Source organism: Balaenoptera physalus (assembly GCF_965194825.1).
Source record: "Balaenoptera physalus genome assembly, chromosome: 18".
Lineage (NCBI taxonomy): Eukaryota > Metazoa > Chordata > Mammalia > Artiodactyla > Balaenopteridae > Balaenoptera > Balaenoptera physalus.
In genome coordinates, this window is record NC_138899.1 from 66,247,835 (window position 1) to 66,272,751 (window position 24,917).

The following is a 24,917-nucleotide window of genomic DNA, read 5'->3' on the forward strand; positions in this document are numbered from 1 at the left end:
GGTAGTGGAACAAAAGGGTGAATACGTTGTTCAATAAAGTTCTTGGTGAAAATGAAAAATGTGTCTTTTTACGTAAAAAACCGAAGGCACTTTTTGGCCCACCCAATATTTTGTTCACTGTGGTCAGTGAGAATTTGAAGTTTGTCTCTATTTTCTTGTGGAGAATCTCCTTCTATGAGCCAAACAAGACAACCAAAGAAGGAAAGCTATATATTGTATGCCCAGAAGGTTGTGTATATTGATTACTTATTTATTTATTTTCATATATCCACTCTTTTTTATTTCTTTATTTTTTATTTTTAAAAAAGAATATTTATTTATTTGGCTGTGCCGGGTCTGAGTTGCAGCATGCGGGATCTTCGTTGCCTCATGCGGGATCTTTAGTTGTGGGGTGTGGGATCTAGTTCCCTGACCAGGAATCAAACCTGGGCCCCCTGCATTGGGAGCACAGAGTCTTAACCACTGACCACCAGGGAAGTCCCTATCTACTCTTTTTTAGATTTCCTTCCCATTTAGGTCACCAGAGATCATTGAGTAGAGTTCCCTGTGCTACACAGCAGGTTCTCATGAGTTATCTATTTTATACATAGCGGTGTATATATGTCAATCCCAATCTCCCAATTCATCCCATCAACCCCCCCTGATCATTTAATACAGGGTTAAAAATTACACGTGTGATTTAACACCAAAAATATGACGGGGTGCCGGGTAGGATTTTTCTTGTCCAAACTGATGCTAAGATTCAATGCTTAGAGGAAGGGCATTCTACAGAGAGAGCCACCACAAGGGGCTAATAGCGCCTCCTTGTAGGGTTAAGCCCGAGGTGTCAGACCTGCTGCTTCCTCATCCATCAGCCCGACCCTCCTTGCCCAAGCTCCGCCATCCCAGCCTCCTCTTCCATCACTGGGAGAGGAATTGATTAAGTGGGTGAGGGGAGAGGTTAGTCATGAATCACAGGCCACCTGGGGGAGAGGGGGCAGGGAGGGTGCAGGGCTTGTGTCGAGAAGCCTATTCCTTCCTCCCCTTCACAAAATCATTTGGGTCACCAGGGCATTGAAAGGAATGCACTTAGCTCTCTCGCCAGCTGGCCACTAGTGCACTTACTGTCCAAGCAGAGCTGAGCATGGTGAGGGCGTCTTGGAAGAGCTTGTCTTGGGACAGCTGGTGTACAGGGGTCTCATGAACATGAGGACTGGTGTCTATTTCTGACAGAGAGATTCTGAAGGTGGGGAGGCTTGGCCAGCTGGTTTGAAGGAACAGTGGCCTGGTGAAGGGTAGCAGGGTTCTCAGTGGTTCCCGTGATTCCCCATGAAGGAGAATGGTACAGGAAGGGGAGGAGACGCAGGGCTGCCCGGGGGGCCAAAGGAGGTGGTACCCCACCAGAAGAGGGCATTTGGGGGTGAGCTAACAGCAGCAGCAGGAAGCATGGCTGCCCTTCTCTGAGGAGGCGCTTCACCATGGGGGGTGGGGGCGACCCTGCACACCATTGCTTAGGAAGCATCCCTTTGCTTCATATACTAACTATGTGTCTAAATAGTTAGATTTAAATAGAATCACAAATGAATTAGAATTAAGAACACCAACAACAAAAAAGGCAAGCCTGCCGTTTCTATCCCCTTCCTGCCCCATCCTTGAGGAGCTTGGGAGGAAGGGGAGGAGGAGAGAAATTGGAGGTGAAATTGGATTGGACTGAATTATCATAACCAAAGGATCCAAAAGTTCTGAGATTAACCTGACCACCCTATTTATTTTTTAAAATTTTTATTTATTTATTTTTTATTTTTGGCCGCGTTGGGTCTTTGTTGGTGTGCGCGGGCTTTCTCTAGTTGCCGCGAGCGGGGGCTACTCTTCATTGCGGTGCGCGGGCTTCTCATTGCGGTGGCTTCTCTCGTTGTGGAGCACGGGCTCTAGGTGCGTGGACTTCCGTAGTTGTGGCACACGGGCTCAGTAGTTATGGCTCGTGGGCTCTAGAGCGCAGGCTCAGTAGTTGTGGCGCATGGGCTTGGTTGCTCTGCAGCATGTAGGGTCTTCCCGGACCAGGGCTCGAACCCGTGTCCCGTGCATTGGCAGGCAGGTTCTTAACCACTGTGCCACCAGGGAAGTCCTGACCACCCTATCTTAAAATGGAACCCAGGCCCTCCTTCCTCTGCTGCACATTTCATTTTCTGTAGCACATTATGTGCCATATATTTTACTTATTTATTATGTTTTATTACTGTGTTTCTCTTCCTCTCTCACCTCTACCTTCATCCCAAAAATGTAAACTCCTCAAGAGCAAGAATCTTTGTTTCTAACTGATGTTTCCCTAGCATCTAGAATTATACTGTCCATTTTGGTAACCCCTCGTTACATGTGACTACTTAATTACAATGAAGTAAAATTTAAAACTCAGTGCTTCAGTTGTACTAGCCACATGGAGGTGCTCAAGAGCCACCTGTGGCTAGTGGCTACCATATTGGTCAGGACAGATATAGGCTATTTCATCACCACCAAAATTTTATTGAACATTGCTGACCTAGAACAATAGCTGGCATGTTGTAGAGCTCAATACGTATTTGTAGAACAAATGATTGAATGGCTGAGTTGTTTTAAGACAAGATAGGCCAGTGGTTAAGAGGAGAGTATCTAGAGGCAAATTGCTCTACTATTAGTAGTTGTGTAAACTTGAGTAAATTAAGTCAGTGCACCCATCATTAGGCAATTAGCTATTTATGAACATTTTAAAAGTGCTTTTAGGGAATTCCCTGGCGCTCCAGTGGTTAGGACTTTGTGCTTCCACTGCAGGGGGCACAGGTTCAATCCCTGTGGGAACTAAGATCCCACCAGCCGTGTGGTGCAGCCAAAAAAAAAAAAATGTGCTTTTAGAAAATTGATTATTCTTTGCAAACACAAGACAGATATAACCACTGAAAGGATACACAAATAAAGGGATACATCCACTCTTTGGAAGGCCCAGTATATTTGAGGCAACGTGGCCTAGAGATTAGCACAGGCTCTGGAGTCAGAGGCCTGAGGGGGAAATCCCAGTATCTGTTCTTCCACTGGGGTGAGAATAAAGAGAGAGATCCAGTTCTACCAACTGTTGCGTTAAGTACCACGCCGCCCATGCCTGTGCCTCTCAGCCCACCATTTTTACACTCCATGTGGTCTCACCAATGAAGACTTCCACGTGCCACATTCTAACCCTCTCTTTCTCATAGGATCCTTTCCTCACTGTGTGTAAAATACTAAAGCATGGCATTCAACTAATCCCCAAATAAAAATCCATTATTCAAAGCATTATTCAACACCTCTCTTCCAAGCTTTGTGCTAAGCTCTGGAAATCTGGAGATGAAAAGCAAAGCTTCATCTCCCAAGTAGCTTCTACTGCGGGGAGGGAAGACAGTTTACTGAGAATTATAGAGGCAAGTCAAAGGTGCTGGCGAGCAACAGAGAAAGGGCACATAACCCAGCCCAGGAAACCAGGAAGGGCATCTGGAGAAAGTGATAGCTGAGTTTTGAAGTATTAGTAGGAGTTATGAGTAGGAGTTTCAAAGGAGGGAACAAACCATACAATTGCAAGGAGGGGAAAGCAGCACGGAAAAGTCTGGGAGCCTTGATGCTTCAGTGCAGAGTAGGAGGTGAGGGGAACAGGAGCAGGGCTGCTCTGTAAGGGTCCCACCTGCCCAGCTGAGAGTGTTGAGTTTATTCAGAGGGTGGGAGAGGGAGCCATTGAGTAAAGTAGACATTCTTCATGTGAATGTGGATGTGTGGAGAGGTAGCACACAGAGGAGGTTGAAAGCATGGACTCTGAAATTGGACTGTCCTGTCCTCCCATTTGATGGCTTTGTGATGCTGGGCAACTTCTTTAAGCCTCAAATTCCTCATCTTAAAGAGGGGAGAATGGGGCTTCCCTAGTGGCACAGTGGTTAAGAACCTGCCTGCCAATGCAGGGGATACAGGTTCGAGCCCTGGCCAGGAAGATCCCACATGCTGCAGAGCAACTAAGCCCATGCGCCACAACTACTGAGCCTGCGTGCCACAACTACTGAAGCCCACGCACCTAGAGCCCATGCTCCGCAACAAGAGAAGCCACCACAATGAGAAGCCCGCGCACCACAACGAAGAGTAGCCCCCGCTCTCTGCAACCAGAGAAAGCCCGCATGCAGCAACGAAGACCCAACGCAGCCTAAATAAATATATAAAATAAAATAAAAAAAAAACCCAGGGAGAGTGGTGCTACCTGTGTCATGGAATTTTGTGAAGATGAGATAATACATATAAAGCACTTAGTACAGTGACTGACACATAGTAAGTGGTCCATAAATGCTAACTATTGTTATCAATCACTGGAATAATTGATAATTAGGTTTCTTGTTTGCCTCATTTTTACAGTAAATGAATTAATTTTATCACAATGATAGGAATTTAACATGTTGTTTTTTGTACCCTAATAAAAAATAGAAACGTTTGCTTATTCATTCAACAAATAGTGATTGACCATAAATGGTGTACCAGGCACTGTTCTAGGCTCTGGGGATAAAGCAGTTAACAAGGCTGACCAAGGTCCCTGCTTCCATATCCTAGTCGGGGAGGCTAATGTAAATAAATAAAAAACAGGATTGACAAGATCTGTAAACTCTACGAGGCAGGGAGCTGGTCTGTTTGTACTCTGATGTATCTCGAGTGCATGAGATAGCGCCCCCTGCAGGCATTCAATGAATGTGTTGAGTGAATGGAAAATCATTTCAGGTAGTGATGAGTGCTAGGGCCACGTGATGGAGCTGGCAGGTTGCCTTCACTAGATGTGAAAGTGACTGACAAAGGGACTGGTCAGCTAAGTCAAGAAGATGTGAAGGAGCCAATCACGGAACAATCTTTGAGAAGAATATTCCAGGCACAAGAGTATTTCATGCCAAAGCTAACAGTCCTGAAGCAAGGCTCTACAGAGAACAGGAAGGGGGCCCAAGTTACTGGGGTGCAGTGAGCAAGGGGTACAGAGAGGTAGGGAAGGAGGTCAGAACTGTAGGCTAGGGCTGGTCATTTACCACATTTATGCCTATTTCCTTGCCCTGCACAGACCCCACCTGGTAAGATTTTCTCTTCCTTACTTCACAGTGTCTGTGGAATAGATTGCTTCTTATGTTGGCTGCTCTCACTCTTGTGTAATAGAAATATCTTTTGATTGGCACTTTATCTGCTCAGTGTTTCTGGCTGTGTTGGGTTTATTTTGTGAGATTTGATGTAGTGATAAAGTGAAATCTTGCCCTCTGGGGGAAAAAATTCTAAGTGCAAGGGGGAGACTTCAAGATTTTAAATGGGTGAAAAAAATGGCCTAAATTAAGTTATTAAGGATCACTTTGCTGGTTGGGTAGAGAAGAAATTGTAGGAGAGTGAGAATGAGGGGAAGGGGACCAGGCAGGTGACTAGTGAAGCAGTCAAGGCCCAAGACAATCAGGGCCTGGACTTGGGGTCTAGATGGTGGGAAGAGGGACGATGGGACCCCCAGCACAGGCTCTGATCACTGTAGTCTTTTGGTGGAAGTGTGCGCATGTGCGTGCACACACACACCACACACACACACACACACACACACACACACACGGTATACATGTTTTATGTAACATGAGATTATTCTCGCCACCAGAGGGCACCTGAACGTTACAAATGTCTCCAAGGGTCAGAGCACATTAACTCAGGCAGAGAAGCAGTTTCCCCGAGGGCACAAGTTGAGAGGGCCAGGAAAGCAAAGAGAAAACAATCTCAGCTGAAGCTACAGCCTTTGCTTATTGGAACTTGAAACGTCTTCTTTTAAAAATTATATTTTCTTGTGATAGCTCGCATAATAAGCCAGTAATTTGGGCTTTCATATATTACTGTTAGTTAGTTAAATGATACGGCCAGTCCTCCAGGTGGATGGATGGGAGAGAGGGAGTCAGACAGGAGCTGGGAAGGGAAGGCTCGTTTGCAGAGGAGCCCTTGGCCAGGGTGCCAGGCCCGGCTGAGGCCCAAAACAGGGCGGCTCGGAGAAGCCCGAGGGCAGCAGAGAGAAGGGCGCCTGGAGAGGATGAGTATGAAAAGGTGCGGGGATGGGGCGACCGGGGAACTTTCAGACACTTCAGAACATGGCCCGAGGACAGTTTTGCCTGGAAACATCTCTGTCATCTCCAGAGATCACTTGCTAAGCGCTGTTTCACCATAATTCTCTGTCTTCTGCTGGGCAATACACGTTAGCATATGATCCTGGTCTTTGATAAACTTAAAAGTCCAAAGCAATTTTATATATAAATATACTGAGAATGAGTCATTTTACACAAGAGAGGGAAAAAGCAAGTATCTAGACGTCTAATTTGAAGGGCACAAAACCACTTCCTTTTCCATCTCATCTTTCATAAACGCTGCCACGGCGTGTCTCAAAGCCCCCTCCCCCCCTTACCTTGTCCTTGGCTTTGAGCACTGAAAAGACTTTTGAGTCTTGTGAAAAGACTCACATCATCGGGGAGGCTTCTCCACCTGGGCCCCCCAGGAGCCTGTGCCTGTGTCACTTTGCACCGTTGCCTTCTGTGTCTTGTCACACCACCTGCTAACCTACCTGCGACCCCGCCCAGATCACCAGCACCTTGAAGCAGGAATGAATTCTTACTCATTTTTGTATTCCAAGGGGACTGAAACCTTATTTTCACATAACAAGAACTACATGTTTATGCTGATCCCATATATCTCTATTTATTTTATATAGGTACACATATATATTCATCTATTTTAGGCTGTGTTTGATACTCTAGTTTGCCCTGGTTTATAAACTAGATTAGCTGGAAATATATGTATATACAGGGAGAAAGATAAAAGTTTCCCACTATGGAAGGTGTGGAGACACTCTTACTCCACCTCTGAAAAACGAAGACAAATACTCCATCTAACGCTCTGCCCCACACAGCCATGGCCCACCCAGACCAGGAAACCTCGGGACAGGCTTCACCCCAGCTGAGCCGTCCAGCCTCATTCTCTACCTCCTTCTGTGCCTTTAGCTGGTACACTGCCTTTGAAAGATGCCCGTAATAATTTAACACTTTTGCGAGTGGGGTCACAAGTATATTGAAATGGTTAGCTAAAACTGCTGGATAAGTGGGTTTATTCTGCAGGCTTATTTCACAAAGAACAAACCTCAGTGCCTCTGGCGACCTGGCTAGTTGGATTTTCAAATATTTCAAATTCTTGGACTCCTTGTTACATGATGTCATCATCTGCTGTGACACACAATTACCCTGCATCGGATCATCCTGATGTTATTCAGAAATTTGAGAGACATAGAGAACGGACTTGTGGTTTTCAAGGGGGAGGTAGGGATGAGGGAGGGATGGATTGGGAGTTTGGGATTAGTAGATGCAAACTGTATACAGGATGGATAAACAACAAGGTCCTACTGTATAGCACAGGAAACTATATTCAATATCCTGTGATAAACCATAATGGAAAAGAAAATGAAAAAGATTGTATATAAACCTATAACTGAATCACTTTGCTGTACAGCAGAAATAAACACAATGTTGTAAATCAACTATATTTCAATAAAATAAATTTTTTAAAAAAGAAAATTAAGTGAGATAACAGATATAAATTGTTTAGTGCTCAATATGGCAGTTAATCTTGTTATTATCATTAATTACTACACTGCAGATATATATGGCACCTCCCAATTTTGTTGGAAAAGTTTTACTTTTTTGTACTCTTTTACATAGACGCATTGAAAATTGATTTAAAGTTGATTTTAGGGAAGAAGGATTATTTTGCACATCAAATAAAGTATACTGATTCTATGAAATGGAAATATTAAATCATAAATCCTGGATATTCAACAATGTCTACCTACATATAAAATAGGTAAACAACAAAGTCCTACTTTATAGCACAGGGAACTGTATTCAATATCTGTAATAAACCATAACGGAAAAAAAAACAATGTCTACCAACCCTGAAAATAAAATAGAAAATTGTATAGCTAAAAATAAATATATTGGTATCAATGTAAACTAGTATATAATAGACAACAAAGCAACATATTTATTGGAAAATGAAGTCACATATACAGGCGATGCTAGTGATTGAAAAGCAATTCATAATGTAGATTAAATCTGATTGCATATGAAGTATATGCAGACAGAGCAAGTCTAATGTAAAGTAGAATAAGACAGTTAGCAAGGGCTTCCCTGGTGGCGCAGTGGTTGAGAATCTGCCTGCCAATGCAGGGGATACGGGTTCGAGCCCTGGTCTGGGAAGATCCCACATGCTGCAGAGCAACTGGGCACGTGAGCCACAACTACGGAGCCTGCGCATCTGGAGCCTGTGCTCTGCAACAAGAGAGGCCGCGATAGTGAGAGGCCCGCGCATCGTGATGAAGAGTGGCCCCCGCTTGCCGCAACTAGAGAAAACCCTCTCACAGAAACGAAGACCCAACACAGCCAAAAATAAATAATAAATAAATTTTTAAAAAAAAGACAATGAGCAAACATTTTGATGGATGCATGAGCAAGTAGTCACAGTACCTGTAAAACTCATCTGTGCTGTGACATTTGTGTTCCACTCTCCTGGCACTGGGGAGAAGTGGCTTCTCTATTTGTCCTATTGTGGTCCACTAGCATGAGCAGATTGGCAGCAAATGTCAGATTAGCAGAATATTTCTAACTTTTCCTGTATCTTTCTAGGTGTGTTATTCATTTAGATATTTCCCAGATGTATTATTTACTCAGATGTAGGGTGTTTCATAGAATTAGCATAGTAATTTTTGTTTAAAACTTTTTTCTTTTGGCCGTGCTTTGCAGCTTGTGGGATCTTATTTCCCCTACCAGGGATCGAACCCGGGCCCCCTGCAGTGGAAGTGCGGAGTCCACTGGACCACTGGACCACCAGGGAAGTCCCTAGCATAGTAATTAAATAATGTAGGAAATGAAACTGGGATAGATTAGATAGTATGGGAAGGAAGTTCATGAAGATGAAGTGAAATTGCTTGTACCATTAAGCTAAACTGCTATTTTAATATCTTTGTTGCTCTTTTGTAACATTGTATAACTTAGCCTGTTTTCAATATTTCTATATAATTATTAATACTATGCATAACAGTTTTACAGTTTAGTGAACCACCAGTTATTGAATCGCACTTCTAACCTGTTAGCTAACAAATTTCAAATTATCATTTATTCATGGAGTGCTTTGGAATTAGAGTAGTATATATCATTTGAGTGGAGTGTGTGTGTGTGTGTGTGTGTATGTGTGTGTGTGTTACATGGCAATAAATATAACTATCACACTGGACTCTAGGTGGCTATCAGCACAGGCTTCAACCACTGTATTCTGGCAGCTGGCCCAACCCTTTCCCTTTGTATCTGGTGACACCCGAGGGCAGGTCTAGTTCTCAGAGCTGGTCCTTCCTGTCTGCCCATCCTGCTGCAGAGAGCCAAGAATGCCTATCTATGTGTCAGGATATGACCCCTCCTAAACTCTCAGGCTCGCCTCACCCAAGGATGTACTATAATCAGAACATTTGAAAAACTCTTCTCAATATCGAATGCTATGTGCACATATTGCTTTACAACACAATTGATGCAATATCAATATTCCTTTTACTTAGATTTCCGCCTTTGAATCATAGATTCCAGAGGTCTGCCGCACCATGAATTGACTGGAATCAATATTCTCCTGATTTAAAAAAATTCTTTCATTTCATTTTCTTTAGCATCTGCAAGTAGAAATATATTACAGTTCTTAAAAACAACAGCAGTATATTCTCCCTGGACTATCTGATAAAGGTTGACTGATGAAAGTTCACTGTTAGGTCCAGGAGTAGTAATTGCTGAAAAAAGTTGGCTTTGGTGCTCTCCAGGTGTGCCCCATTTGAAATCATAAGACATTCTCATAAAGGACAGTGTTTACTAGCCTTCTCGATAATTTAGCATCAACCAAAATTGTTTTCTGCAGGAGCTTTGGAGTTGGCGAACACATCTATGTGCTGGGAGGGTGCAAAATTTTATATAAATCGAAATATGAGCTTCTTAAAAGACCATCAGGATGGTTGGAAATGGAAAAAAAGAACCCCGGCAGAATAGACTGATAAAGTGTATGGGCTTAATTCAAAGTTTGCCAAGATGTGGTGGTAGCCCTCCTTCTCCTCTTTCACCTCCAACTCTACTTCCACCTCCTTCTTCTCCTTCTTCTTCCTTCTCTTCTTCCCTCTTCCTATTACTCTTTGTTCCTCTTCTTTTTAAATATTGTTTTCATTATGAAACATAACATGTGACCAGGAGAGTCCATGAAGCTGAAACTATGGTTTAAATAATTACTATAAACACAAATCCATGCAGTCATCACCAGCTCAAGGAAAAGACAGTTACCCGCTCTCCTGTGTGTCCCACCCCACTTATAACCTCTCCAACTCCCCAATTCTTTTCCTTTTTCTTTAGAATTTTACCACTATGTGTGCATATCTAAACAGTATTATTTGATCTTACCTGTTTTTGACTTTTATGTAAGTGTAATCATACTATAGGAATTTTAGTGGCTTGCTTATTTTCATTTACTGTAATGATTTATGTTACTCTGTATAACTGCAGTTTACTTATTCTCATTGCTATATAATACTCTATTGTGTATACCACATTTTATTTATCCATTCTACTGTTGGTGGACTTTTGGGTTGTTTCCAGTTTAGGCTATTAAGAACAATTCTGCTAAGAACATTAAAAAAAAAAAAAAGGTGTGATGGTAGCAAGTCTCCAAAGATGGTCCCAATGAGCCAGTCCTCCTGGAATTTGTGGGTTTTTTAAAGATTTATTTATTATTTATTTATTTATGGCTGCATCGGGTCTTAGTTGCGGCATGTGCAATCCTCGTTGAGGCGCGTGGGATCTTCGTTGCGGTGCGCGGGCTTCTCTCTAGTTGTGGTGTGCGGATTGTCTCTTCTCTAGTTGTGGCAGGCAGGGTCCAGAGTGCATGGGCTCTGTAGCTTGCGGCACGTGGGCTCTAGGTGAGGTGCACGAGCTCAGTACTTGTGGCCCCGCAGCATGTGGGATCTTAGTTCACTGACCAGAGACCGAACCCAAGTCCCCTGCATTGTAAGGCAGATTCTTTACCACTGGACCACCAGAGAAGTCCCTACTTCTGGAATCTGAAGGGAAACGTAGTTCCCTCCCTTAGAATCTGGGCTGGCCCTGTGACTCATTTTTTTACCAATAGAATGTCATAGAAGTGATGTTATGTGACTTCCAATGCTAGGTCATAAAAAGCTGTGCAGCTTTAGCCTGCGTCTGTGGGACCCTCACGGCAAGGCAAGCCAGTTTCCATGTAAGAAATTCAAATACCCTAAGGTGCCATGCTGTGAGGAAGCCCAAGCTAGCCACGTAGAGAGGTGTAGGGAAGGAAAAGGATCTCTTTTCCATTTACCCACTGTAGGTTCATTGGCTGGGTCTCTGTAAAGTAGACTGACAAAAGAGAGGTTAACAAGAGGAAAACCAATAGAAGTTTATTAGCACATGCATCATGCATACACATGGGAGCACTCAGAGATGAGCAACTCAAATGAGTGGTTATAACTCCGGGTTACAGAGCATCTAACAAAAGAGCAGTACATTTTTAGAGACGGATGAAACCAAAGCGAAAGACTTTGAGTTTCTAGGGCAGCAGATTGTGAGAAGGCAAACATATGGGGGAACTAACAGAAGTTAGAGGTTAGTGAGTAAAGTTGGTTATGTGGATTCCTTTAGTGTCATCTCTGGGCTAACAAGCGTCTAGAGTTGTTTTCAGTGATTAATTTTTGTTCTTCCTGGTAGAGGAGGGTGGGGACATCTCTACAAATTTATGTCCTGCTTTTGGGCAAACAGAGGGAAGGCAGAGAGGTTTTTTTGTGTTTGCTTACTCTCAAATGCTTACAGCTCAAAATAATCTTTATACCAAAGGGGCATATTTTGGGCTGGCATATTCTGCTATCTCTCAGAGGCCATGTGGAAAGAGAGAGAGAGAGAGAGAGAGAGAGTTGCCCAGCCAGCCCGTTTCTTCCAGCCATTCCAGCTAAGCCATCAAATATGTGAATGAAAAAGCCATGTTGGACATCCAGTCCAGACTAGCTGCTATCTGACTGCAACCACATGAGAGACACCAAGCAGGAACCACCCAGCTGAGCCCAGTCAACCAGAGAGCCATGAGAGATAATAAATTGTTGTTTTAAGCCATTTAATTAAGTTTTGGGGGTGGTCTGTTATGTAGCAATCGATAACTGGGATATAGAATGATTTTGTTTTTTTCATTTTCATGGCAGGCTTATCGAGTCAGATAGTGTAGAATTTCATGAGACATTTAGAACAAAGTCACTGATGTATGTCAGGACCTATTTCAGTTGATTTGCTGCCCCTTGCCCAAGGCACATTGCTCTAGAAAGTGCACTTCAAGGGGGCACTGGGAAGAAAATGACTGGTGAATCAACGCCAGAAGAGAAGGAGGACAAAAAACATTTTCTTTTAGGCTATGTTTTTGTCACTTTCATAAATGATTACTCTGGACAATTGCACAAGTTATGGTTTTGCAAAGGACAGATCTATTCTTATTTTTCTCAGAATGTATTGAAGTTCTCTTGTGGTTTAATTTGTGGCCAGTTAGAACTACTCTATTAATTATCCTTATTGTGGTAATCATTTCATGATGTATGCAAGTCAAATCATTATGCTGCACACCTTAAATTTACACAGTGCTCGTTGTCAATTATATCTCAACAAAACTGGAGGAAAAACAAACACTCCCCCACCCCCAAATAGAGTGCATTTCTTGTAGGCAGAAAAAAAAAAAAAAAAAGGAAAACATCCTTGAGTATACTGTGTTCAGCATTGTCACAAAAGTTCTGCCAGGGCTAGTGGATCTTAGCAAGATCTGTTCAACGTAAGCTGTGTTTTCAGCATCATAAAAAATTCCCCACCAGGGCTTCTCTGGTGGCGCAGTGGTTAAGAATCCACCTGCCAAGGCAGGGGACACGGGTTTGAGCCCTGGTCCGGGAAGATCCCACATGACGTGGAGCAACTAAGCCCGTGCACCACAACTACTGAGCCTGCCCTGTAGAGCCCAAGAGCCACAGTTACTGAAGCCCGTGCTCTGCAACAAGAGAAGCCACCTCAATGAGAAGCCCCAGCAGGGCAACGCCCACTCACCACAACTAGAGAAAGCCCACGTGCAGCAATGAAGACCCAACGCAGCCAAAAAATAAATAAATAAAATAAATAAATTTATTAAAAAAAATTCCCCACTAATTTTGATTCGTTTTTGAAGCGGCAGGGAAAATGTTGATGCTAATAGTCAACCGACAGTATGGAATTCTAAGCTAGAGGTTGCCATGTGACCTACTAGCCGGCATTTTTCACCCGGGTGTGTAGGCTCATGCCCTTCCAGATCTGAGAATCCCTCATCTCTTCTGGGCCACTGTTCACTGCCTTCATACGGGGCAGGAGAAAGCCAGGTCTTTCTCTTGCATTTTTTATTTTTAATCTCTAAGGCCATTTTAGATCAATGAAACATATGTCTCATGTTTTGACTCTCCATCAAAAACAGAGACTGAAAAGAAATACTAATTTATCGGACAGCATGTCCCATGTTAATTTTGTTTTTTAACCTCCTTGGTGGCCATGGATCATTTTGAGAATATGACGAACGCTGTGGATCCTCTCCCCCTAACGCCGCACGGTAGGGTCTGTTCTGCGCCTCATCTTACTGGCCCCATCAGCGGTATTTTGCACAGTTGATCGCTCCCTCCACTCTCAGCTCTCGGGTCAGGGCCCCGTCCCCAGCGCCACCCGCTTGCTGACCTCAGTTGACTCCACCTCTGGGATGGGGCCAGAATCGCCGAGGGCGGGGAGGAGTCGCCTGGAGACGGCGGGCTCGGCCGCGGGCGAACCCGGAACACAATTAGCAGCCCCTGTTGTCCGCCGGCACACGAAGCGAGAGGAGCGCGTCGGGCTGGGGAACGGAAGCGGGAGTGGGGGGGCGTGTTTGTAAGAGGACGTGTTGTCGCCCCTGTATGCCCATTTCTGTTTGTTTCTCCGCGATGTTCCCGAGGGTCTCGGCTCTCCTCCCTCTTCGCCCGCTTTCCCGCCTCCCTTTGTGCTCCGGAGGCCCAGAGGTATCGGCGGCCGCCGTCGTGCTACTCGCTTCTCCGCGTGGGACTGTCAGGTACCGCGTTGCAGCGCTGTTGGCCCCGCAGGTCTTCAGGCAACCCCTGTCTCCGTTCCTGCACATTCAGTGCTCTTTCTCCGGCTTCCTGGAGTCCGTGTTATGATCCGCGGGATCTTAGAAGCCGTCGCTTTAAATCTGAGCAAAGGGAAATCCCAGAAAGATAAAATGACTTGCCCAAGGTCATGGTGACAGGCCTGGTCCGCTGCCCTGTGCTCTTGCTACGACATACCGTGCCTCATCTCTCTTGCCACTTCTCCCCTCATTTTACCCAGGTTCCAGAAAGCGAAGTTGTTTTGTTTTATGGTTTTGTTTTTTGGGTTTTTTTGCCTCCCAAGACTGTGATGGTTTCATTTTTACCTTCATTATTGAAAACGCTTACCGTGTGCCAGCCCTGGGGTTAAGCCCCTAGTAACGCAGTCCTGCCATCGCCGAGCTTAGAGTTCCACCACATAGGCAATTCAAGTATAGTGGAGTAATCGCTGAGATAGTGTAGGTAGCGCAGAGTGCCACAGAATTCATTTAACTGGTAATTGCTGGGTGAGCAAATCGAGACGCCTAACCATTGCAGGAGAGGTTCAGAGTATCTTTTCTGGAAAAGAAGTCTGATAAAATCTAAAGGGGGCCCAAGGGTTGGAGTTAGCCAGGCAAGAAAAAGATTTGCAGCATACTTGGTGTTGGTATGTATTTTCTGAGAACTCTCATGATTATGAAAACTTAATTCCCCTGCATATATATTCCATGCAGATCAGTTGGGGGCCCTTTTGGTTAAGTACAGCCCTGAAGCAGGTTAGGAGCAGTGGGGATGGGAAGAAGTAGCTGGATGGAAAAGAATTCACGGGTGAAATTGCTAGGATGTGATATATGATGAGGTAAGGGTAGGGCAGTCAGAGCAAAGATTTCAGCTGGCTGCTTGGGAGGATTAGGGTACCATTAATGTTAACAGAAGAATGAGGAGCAGCTTTGAGAAGGCTTTTACAATATGTCATAGTTTTTAGAATACAAAAATAGCTATTTATGGTAAGAGGCCCCTTCAGTACGGAAGAGTGAGAAATGGAAAGTCAGTCTGAGAGGCAAGCTCTTGAATGTGGTTTTGGATGTGCTGCATTTGAAGTGCTGATGAGATGCTGTCAGTGGAAACAAGCCCAGGTGGGAGGTTAGGGCTAGAGTTTTATTATTTTAGTGTTATGGAGTTACTTCCTTATACATGATTTTCCTGGTATGAATATAGGTTACTTTCTGTAGTACTAGAGCAGTCTTGGAAGGAAACATTGAAGTACGGGTTATATGTGAGATTCTTTCTCCTGATTGCCACCTTTCTGTTATAATACCTTTAGTATTAATTTAACTTTCACATGTAAAATAGTAGAGCATTTTCCTAAATTCAGTGGTACCACATATTGAATATTACAATGTGTCCGTGTACTGATTTTTTAAAAATAAATTTATTTATTTATTTATGGCTGTGTTATTTATGGCTTTGCTGCTACATGCAGGCTTTCTCTGGTTGCGGCGAGCGGGGGCTACTCTTCGTTGCGGTGCACAGACTTCTCATTGCCATGGCTTCTCTTGTTGTGGAGCACAGGCTCTAGGTGCACGGGCTTCAGTAGTTGTGGCTCACGGGCTCAGTAGTTGTGGCTCACGGGCTCAGTAGTTGTGGCACACAGGCTCTAGAGCGCAGGCTCAGTAGTTGTGGCGCACAAGCTTAGTTGTTCTGTGGCATGTGGGATCTTCCCGGACTAGGGCTCGAACCCGTATCCCCTGCATTGGCAGGCGGATTCTTAACCACTGCGCCACCAGGGAAGTCCCCTGTGTACTGATTATAAGGATACTGGTTAAGCAGTTGGTTTTCATTCGATTTTTAAGTGTCTGATGTGTTAGCCTCTGACATTTTTATGAGCAGATCAAATAGTTTGTTTCAGCGTTTTTGGAAATAGCCATTTCTCTTTCATTACAGGGTCCCTCATCTGGCACTACCACTTACTAGCTTTGAGAACTTGAGATACTATTTAACCCAGGGTCTGATGCAGGTTCTTGAGATCAGTTGCACCAGAATCACCTGAGGTCTTGATTAAATTCAGATCCTTGGGCCTGATTCCAAACTTACCAACTGAGAATCTCAGGAATCCATGTTTTAAATCAGCTCCCTAGGTGATTCATATAACCTCTAAAGGTTAAGAACCACTAATTTAACCTTTTTGAGCAGCAGTTTCTTCTATAATATGGGAATAATAAAACCTGTTCTGTAAGAGTGTAAGGATTAAATGGCATGTGTAACATAGCTACTCAGATGTGGGCCTCTGATGGGCAGCCTCAGCATTACTTGGGAACTTGTTAGAAATGCAGACTCTGAGTTCCTCCCCAAAGCTACTGAATCAGAGTTCCTCGGTGGAACCAAAGAATCTGTGTTTCAGCAAGTCCTTTAGGTAGTTATCATGCATATTAAAGTTTGAGAAACAGTGCTCTAGCCTGTTAGCTTCATGAAATAGGCACTGTGAAATTTTTATTTACTAACGTATCATCAATGCCTAGTATAGTGCCCAGCACAGAGTAGATATTCATTATATTTAATAAATGACTTTTTGTACTTTATACCCTCTTACTGAAACTAACACATTCATTAGTTTTTAAAATTCTTCAACATTAACTATCAAAAGGTTCTTAATGCCACAAAATAAAGTTAGATATTTGGGTTCCTTAGAATTGGGAAATCTTTTTTTGCATGAGTCTGAAATAGATGTGATTGTTTGTGTTGTTCTTTTTCACAAATAAATCTGAAGAAGAAAGCAGAATGACAACTCTAGCCACTGAAGATTCTTTTTTTCTGTTCCAGTTTAGCTTAGTTTACAGATAGTGGTCAGTTAAATGACATGGAGCTCAATGAGAAAGTTGAATAGATTAGAATCACACCCAGGAATTTTTTTGAAGAAAGTAACCTTTTTTTTTTACTGATAGCAATTTCTTTATTTTCATATTGTTTAATTGTGACTTTTTATAGAGATCTTATATCATGTTAAGAGCAAGGACTCGCAGTCTGTCAGTTTGGGGTTTGAGAATAATACGTTGAAATTTATTAACCATATCAGTGTTTTGCAACTTTTTTAATGTCATGGAACATAGACAATGATATTTGTACCAAACCTTGAGATAAATGGGAGGCGGTAACAGACAGGTGCACCAGCGGCCCTGCTCCTCGCCCAGCCACTTCAAGGACCAGGTGGTCAGTATCTCAGCACACCTGTAACTCATTTGTGCTCACCAGCGGGTCTTAGGCCTTAGTGAGCTCTGAGCTACATGACCTTGGCTAAGTTACTCCTCTGGTTTCCAGTTTCCTTATCTGCAAAATGGGGATAATACCTACCTTTTGGAGTTGATGTGGGTATGAGAAAATGTACATAAAATGTTGCACAAGACTAGGCACATAGTACATGTTCAATAAATGTTAAATTGCTGTCCTTACAGTTGCTGATAACAGTAATAAGCAAAAGGGAAGGGTTTAATTGAAAAAATTTTAAACACATAGAAGCAGCGTTTTGAGCCCTGTACTATTTTGCAGTGTTTTTTTGTTTTCTTTTTTTTCTTTAATCTTTTCAGGACAAAAAATAATATCCAAAGATATTTTGGCACTAACGGCGTGATCTGTAGCAAAAAAGATGAGCATTCTGTTCCAACCCGTGAGGTTTCCAAGGAGACAGAGAGCCAACACAGTGTAAAGGAGAATACAAAAAAAGACTTGGTAAATATTCTTAAGGGAATGAAAGTTGAATTAAGCACAGTAAATGTACAAACAACAAAGCCACCCAACAGAAGACAACTTAAAAGTTTGGCGGCTTCAACTGTCAGACCTCAGAATGCTCCAGAAGATGCCCCCCAAAAGAGGTAAATTGAATTGCAATTTGAGTGTTTTTCTTTGAAAGTAATTTTTGAAACTCCAGTCTTTTTCTTTTAGAAAAAAAAATTTTTAATTAAAGTACATTGGAGATACAGAGTTAATGAAGACTAAATATTAGTTTGTAAACACAGAGACTAATAATTAAATGAGAAATACTGTTATTGTTCTATATTTAAATAAGTGGATATCTGTATGGAGTCTAGAGAAAAAGAGTAGTGATCTAATTGAGAATTCCACATTCTCTTACATATTCATCACTTATTAACTGCATTTAATTGCTTCTTTAAGCTGTTGATTAACAAATTATTTACATCCTGATTTGAAGGTTGCTTTGTGTCTCTGAAGGACTTCTTTATTTGAAATTTCATTAAAAAAAGTCCACCTAGGATAGAATTTTGTCATGTTAATTACAGCTGTTTCATATTACTTCCTTTGACCAGTAATTATCAGGGCTCTCAGCTTACGTGGTTTCCTCAAAGTATTGTAATTACTTGTGCTTGTCAAAAGAGTATAATATTTTACTGATTCTAAGTGCAATCGGTGATATTTTAGCATTGTGTTGTAGTTTAAATGGCAGTATTTTGTTTTAGTGATATATAAATAATGATTACACCAGTGACATTGTCAATTCAAGTAATAAGAAATGTGGCTTTAAGATCTCCATCTCTGACTTCTCTTAGCAGAATAAACAGATAGTATAGATTTCTATTCCCAGAATGACTTAACATTTTAACAGAACTGCTTGGTTTCTACATTGTATCATATTGTATCTAAACTACCACTGGAAAGCATAATTGGGTGGTAGAGAGTAAGCTAATTCAAACAGGAAATGCCCATGTTAAGTACCTTCTCCTCCTTTTTAGAAACAATATAAAACAAATAAAAAATATATACACACGTAATTAGGTAATACTCCGACACACATTTATAATTACTTATGAAGAGTGAGGGTTTTTCCCCAGCTTCCAGACCTGTCTATGATTCATTTCGCTTTTTATTATAATTATACAATTTAATTAACTATTAATGAAATGGTTAAAATGAGTTGATTGCTTTGCAAAGACTCAGTAAAGGTAATTTTAAAAGTTGCTTTCCAATTAGGTATGAATGAGACAAGGATAAGAGTCCAGGAAAATTCTGCACTCAGACTGCTTTGTAAGCGTTTTAAATTCTTGCTCCATGTTTCCACTTTAAAGAAACCAAAACTGGCAATATTGGAGGATGTACTATGGGTGTAGTATACATATAAGAGATGTATCAATACCTTGAACTTCTATCAGTGGTCCTGTGTTCAAAGAAGAGGCTTTGATCCTATATCAAAAGATTGGTGAATGAGATACATTTATTTTGAGTTTTTAAAAATGTATCTTTTTTTAAAAAAGTTATTTATTTATTTATTTATTTATGGCTGTGTTGGGTCTTCGTTTCTGTGCGAGGGCTTTCTCTAGTTGTGGCAAGCGGGGGCCACTCTTCATCGCGGTGCGCGGGCCTCTCACTGTCGCGGCCTCTCTTGTTGCGGAGCACAGGCTCCAGACGCGCAGGCTCAGCAATTGTGGCTCACGGGCCTAGTTGCTCCGCGGCATGTGGGATCTTCCCAGACCAGGGCTCGAACCTGTGTCCCCTGCATTGGCAGGCAGATTCTCAACCACTGTGCCACCAGGGAAGCCCCTTTAAAAATGTATCTTTTAATGATTCCCACCCCCCTCCAGTCTGCTTTTTTTTTTTTAAGGAATCCCGGATGCAGAGAATTGGGTTAGTCATCGTCTTTGATTCATGATGTGCTGGCGTCATTGCCCCGCGCATGGCCCGCTTTTAGCTCGTTTATTTGTATTATATGTCGAACACCCTCCCCCATGTTGATACAGTTACCATGGATGCATAACAATTGCCCCCAAACTCAGCAGCATAAAACAGCCTTTTTTCATGCTCACGCATTCTGTGGGTCAGCAGTTTGGACGGAGTACAGTAGAGAAGGCTCACCTCTGCTCCGTGATGTCTGGGGCCTCAGCTGGAAGACTTTGAAGTTTGGGAGCTGGAATCATCTGTGGGTTTGCTCACTCAGGTCTGACACTTGATGCTGGCTGTTAGCTGACACCTTAGCCAGGACTGTTACAGAACCACCTATATGTGGCCTGGGCTTCCTCACTGCATGGTGGCTGGGTTCCAAGGGTGAGTGTCCCAAGAGAAAACGAGCCCCTAGGAATTTGTATCGTTTTATGACCTAGCCTTGGAGTCAGACTGGACACCGCCACTCTCCTTCCTGTTCCATATTGACTTTTGAAGGATTCTTACTTTTTAATCATAGCAACTGCTGGAGAACCATCTTCACAAAGATATGGTGGCATTGAAAGGAATGCAGTAGTCTAATGTTAAAACTGTGAACTTCCTTGAGTTAGTAGTTCACACACTCACTGACAGACGTGGCTGACATTTCCCTATGGTACTCCAGGGTGCCTTAGGGCACAGTTTGGGAACCAGGGTCCTGGTCTACATTGAGCTCCCCGTGAGAGGCCCTGGGACCACACCTTTAAGTTTCCTAGAATTCTTGCCTGAAGGGCACTCTAAGGCACCATCTTAAATCTTTCTAAGATCTTAACAGAGGGTTTTACAGTCATGCCCATGGCTTTATCTTTAGACCGTTTTCCTAATGCTGCCCTGGATTTGATCTCTGTACAGAAGCCATTTCTAAATTTTAGCATCATTTGCTATCTGGAGGAGCTAAGAATGAGAAATGTTTTATTTTTGATCCCAGCAGGTCTTGGCTCCTTTATGTGGGACAGTTCTTTCTTCTCTCTCCTCTCACATTTTACCATCGGCCACTAAGAAGGCAGGAGGCACCTTCAGTATTCTGTCTGGAAGGCTCCTTGGTAGGTCGTCCAATTCATTGAGCATCTCTCTCATTTGCCACATTACTTCAAGCAATAATGTCGCTAAACAAAGGCCCCCTTTCCTCCAGCTTCCAGTAACGTTGATTTTCCTACAGCCCTCACTCTCAGCTTCCTTGAGCGTTTCCAGGCTCTGACAGTCTCTTTGAGGCCCTAAGCTTTCTCTAACACTTGCCTCAGGATCTCTCCGGTTTCCCCCCTCTGCCAGTACCCAAAACTCTCCCATACATTTTAGGTTTTTTTGTTTTTGTGTTATTACAGCAGCACCCAAGCTCCAGGCACCAAACTCTGTTCCAGTTATCTTATCGCTGCGTAACAAACCATTCCAAGGCTTAGTGGCAGCATCTCTCTGCAGTCTGGGCAAAGAGCTGCAGATAGTTGTGTCTGCTCCACTCAGCGTCAGCAAGGGCAGCTTCAAAGCTGGCATCTGGAATTCTCTGAAAGCTTGCCCACGTACAGTACATTCCAGTGCTTGATGCTGGCTATTGGCTGAGACCATATTTGGGGCTCTTGGCCAGAACACTTACCCAGGGCCTCTCCAAGTGGCCTGGGCTTCTTTACAACCTGAGAGCTGGGGTCCATGGACACACGTCTCAAGAGAGATCCCAACAAAAGTCGTGTCACATTATGTGGCCTAGCCTCACAAGTCACAGGACACCATTTCTCTCTCATTCTGTTCATTGAGGCAGTCACGAAGTCTCCCTTGGTTTCAGGGGGAGGGGAAATTGCCTCTCTAGATGGGCTTGTAGCAAGGTTTTGGAAGAGCTTGTGGGACCAGAAACACTGCTGTCTGTTTTATGAAAATATCTGCCACAGCCGTTAACCTGATTACCGTAGCTGTCAGCTGTATCGAAGGCAACATTATCATGATAAAATTGACCCCCTGAATAACTCATTGCATCTGGATTGGGCGAACTGTAGGTACGTTACGGTTCAGCGTACTTAGGGCTTCCTTGAGTGCAGTTACTCTTGTAACTGCATGTCCCTTGTAGGGACCACAGATACTCTGCCTGTGGCCTTGTTACAAGAGATACTGGTTCCTGTGGGGCACTAAGCTCCTGCACCTGCGCGATGTGGGTCTCCTGTCCTAACTCCTGGATGGCTGTGTGATGTGTCACCCACAAGTGCTGCAGGGACTCCCCGAGAGGGACACCTGAGGCTGCCCTGCCAGCCTGCTGTGGTTCTGCCCTTTACCTTTCTGAGTAGTCCGGGCCAGGCATGTCAGTGGTAGTCTTGTGAGTCTGCATGTATTGTGAAACCTTACAAGACCCCTGGTGGGTGCAGTGATAACCATAGTTTCTAGCTCCTCTTTTAAGTAACATTCTCTTAACCAAGCAACTACCTGCTCTGATTTCAGCTACGTATTCATTAAGGTCCCCTTTCCTCCAGCTTCCAGTAACATTGATTTTCCTACAGCCCTCACTCTCAGCTTCCTTGAGCGTTTCCAGGCTCTGACAGTCTCTTTGAGGCCCAGCTTCAGGGATGTGGGAACTTTGATTTGCATGTTAGACATTATTTCCTAAGATAGAAAGCCAGGTATAGTAAAACAGTAATTTGGATCCCACTCATTGAGATGGCAATTTTCAGTGATGTAAAAAATGTAAATAACTTTTTATATCTGGCATATTTTTCTCCTAACTTACCCTAATTTACTGAAGAACAGCTTTTTTTTTTTTTTAGCTTATGGAAAATTTAAAACATAAAGTAAACAAAATCATATGATGAAGTTTTGATAATTATCAAATCTTGCCATTCTTGTCATCTATACCTTCACCCACTTTCCATCTCCCACTTGATGATTTTATGGGGTTTTTTTCCAGGTAAAATTTACATACATTAAAGTGTACACATCTTAGCTGTAGGATTTTGGCAAATTGATGTGCCCATGTAACCCACACGCTTTCCAAGATGCAGAGCATTTCCCATCTTCACCTTCCCCATCAGTAACCTTCTGTCCTGAGGCAGCCACTGTTCTGATTTTTTTCACCTTAATTTGGCCTCTTCTAGAACTTGATATAAGTGGAATCATACCGTACATACTTTTTTAAATCCAGCTTCTTTCATTCAGTTTCATACGTGTTGTGGTGTGAGCGGCGTACTGTTCTGTTGCATGGATATATCACTGTTTATCTGTTCTGATGATAGACCTTTGGGTTGTTTCCAATTTGAGGATATTACGATTAAAGCTTGTATAAACAGGTTTAACCACTTTTATATTTGCTTGCAGTCTGTATTGTTTTTGAAATAAAATGGCATCTAACTTAAAAATCCACTAATTTATCACTTTCGAGGCTGATCCCTCATTCCTCCACGTTAATCTATTGCTCTGAGTTAGTATTGTGCTTCATTAACGATCCATTAACTTTAACTTTCAATATGGTAACGTTTATATAAAACCGATACCTAATATTTAAGAATTCTTTTTTTAAAAAAATTTTAGTGAAGTATAGTTGATTTACAGTGCTGTGTTAAGAATTCTTGATTTTGTCAGAAATGGAATTGAATGATACTTTTTGAAGGACAAAAAGTTTTCTCCCAAGAAATCATTTTACTTTCCACTGAAGTAATGCCTCTTTTCTCTCATTTGTCTTCCATGTTCTCTTTCAGAAGTGAGTCCCTGAGCCCGGAGTTGGTGGCGGCGGCCTCCGCGGTTGCAGACTCTCTCCCTTTGGACAAGCAGATGACCAAGTCGGAGCTGCTCAGGCAGCTCCAGCAGCACGAGGAAGCCTCGAGGGCACAGAAGGATGGAGCGAGACCTAAAATTAGGTTGGTGCATCAAATAGCTATGTCAGTGATGCTGATATGACAAAAGAGGCTGGCTTCATGTGAGTGCTGAGTTATATTACATAATATATTCATTTATATATAAAATATGCCTCCTAAGTATTAGCAGTTTGATTTCTTTTAAAACTTGTGTGTTAAGTAAGATTTCAGTTTTAAAAGACCAATTGAATGATTAAACTTCTTCTGAGAAGTTACATAATTTCTTTCTTGTCCCTGAAAAAGAAGTGGTAAATTCAGTAATGTTATTTAAAATAAAGAAATAAATAATAGAATAGGACAATTTCTCTGAGAAGTTTTTTTTTTAGTTAAATAATATGCTGGTTTTATGCACAATATGATCACGCACTTTGTGTTTGAACAAATGCAAGGCAATAAATAAATATGGCTAAATCTCAACTTTAGTATAGGTTTTTAATCTAGGTGCTAGGTATACAGATATTGATATCCACTTGTGTGGAAGTTTGACAGTTTTTCATGAGGGACACTTTTAATTATGTTTTAAATGAACATTTCTGAAGAATATCTTTAAAAGAGAGAAACCCACATCAATCTTAGTGGTCTGTGGTGTTAATAGGCAACATATAATTTTTTATTTAAACATGACTTTTTGTTCAGTATTAGTGCATAGAAGTGAAATAAGAATTAAGTGATATGAATCTCATGTTTAAGAAAGTGTATTACTCTTCTGTAGCTAAAATTTCTAACACACTTGACCTTTTTCTTATTTCAGTTTCACTGCCATCATATCAGATATGAAAGTTGCCAGATCTGCCACAGCGAGAGTTAACACAAGACCAGTGCATCAGATTCAGTTTGATGAAGGGACTGATGATTTTGTTGGCCAAGAGAAGCCTGCTGATCTGAGAAGAAGGTATTCAGGCTCCGCAGTCTGTTTGGTTTTGTTTATTGAACTGTAGATTTACTTTGTTGCTGTGCATATTGTTGCTGTTCGGTGTCTGAGCATCACGGATGCATTTATATCTGTCTCCTTACTCTCCACGTCCCATTTCCTAGAGAGGGAAAGATGTACTGGGTTTAGCAGCCCTACATTTTTCTATATCGTAAATCAGAATGGGCCCTGCCTCACATTTACCCATGGTGAGTAAAGGTCTCCTGATTTAGAATAAGAGGAGCTGACTGAATTCTGAACAAATGAATGTTTTGCGAGAAACACTGTT

General features: G+C 42.5%; 1 protein-coding gene and 1 long non-coding RNA gene across 5 annotated transcripts in view; one reads left to right on the forward strand and one right to left on the reverse strand.

Moving 5' to 3' along the window:
• The window catches only part of LOC309647595, an 88,927-nt gene that overhangs the window by 6,894 nt on the left and 57,116 nt on the right, over nt 1–24,917 (reverse strand). Inside the window, exon 4 of one of the 2 annotated variants that reach the window (XR_014256166.1) lies at nt 24,617–24,749. The exons of the other annotated variant lie outside the window; for it this stretch is intronic. This is a non-coding gene — a long non-coding RNA (uncharacterized lncRNA). Of the gene's footprint in view, nt 1–24,616; nt 24,750–24,917 lie in introns of those variants that run through there. 2 annotated transcript variants of the gene reach the window in all.
• The window catches only part of MRPS31 (mitochondrial ribosomal protein S31), a 31,277-nt gene continuing 20,262 nt past the window's right edge, over nt 13,903–24,917 (forward strand). Inside the window, exons 1-4 of one of the 3 annotated variants that reach the window (XM_082435028.1) lie at nt 13,909–14,178; nt 17,773–18,057; nt 23,563–23,721; nt 24,470–24,610. In XM_082435028.1, the coding sequence (XP_082291154.1) occupies nt 14,027–14,178; nt 17,773–18,057; nt 23,563–23,721; nt 24,470–24,610 (737 nt within the window). In that variant the 5' untranslated portion in view covers nt 13,909–14,026. Of the gene's footprint in view, nt 14,179–17,772; nt 18,058–23,562; nt 23,722–24,469; nt 24,611–24,917 lie in introns of all 3 variants that reach the window. The other 2 variants (XM_082435029.1, XM_082435030.1) reach the window with 2 other exon arrangements.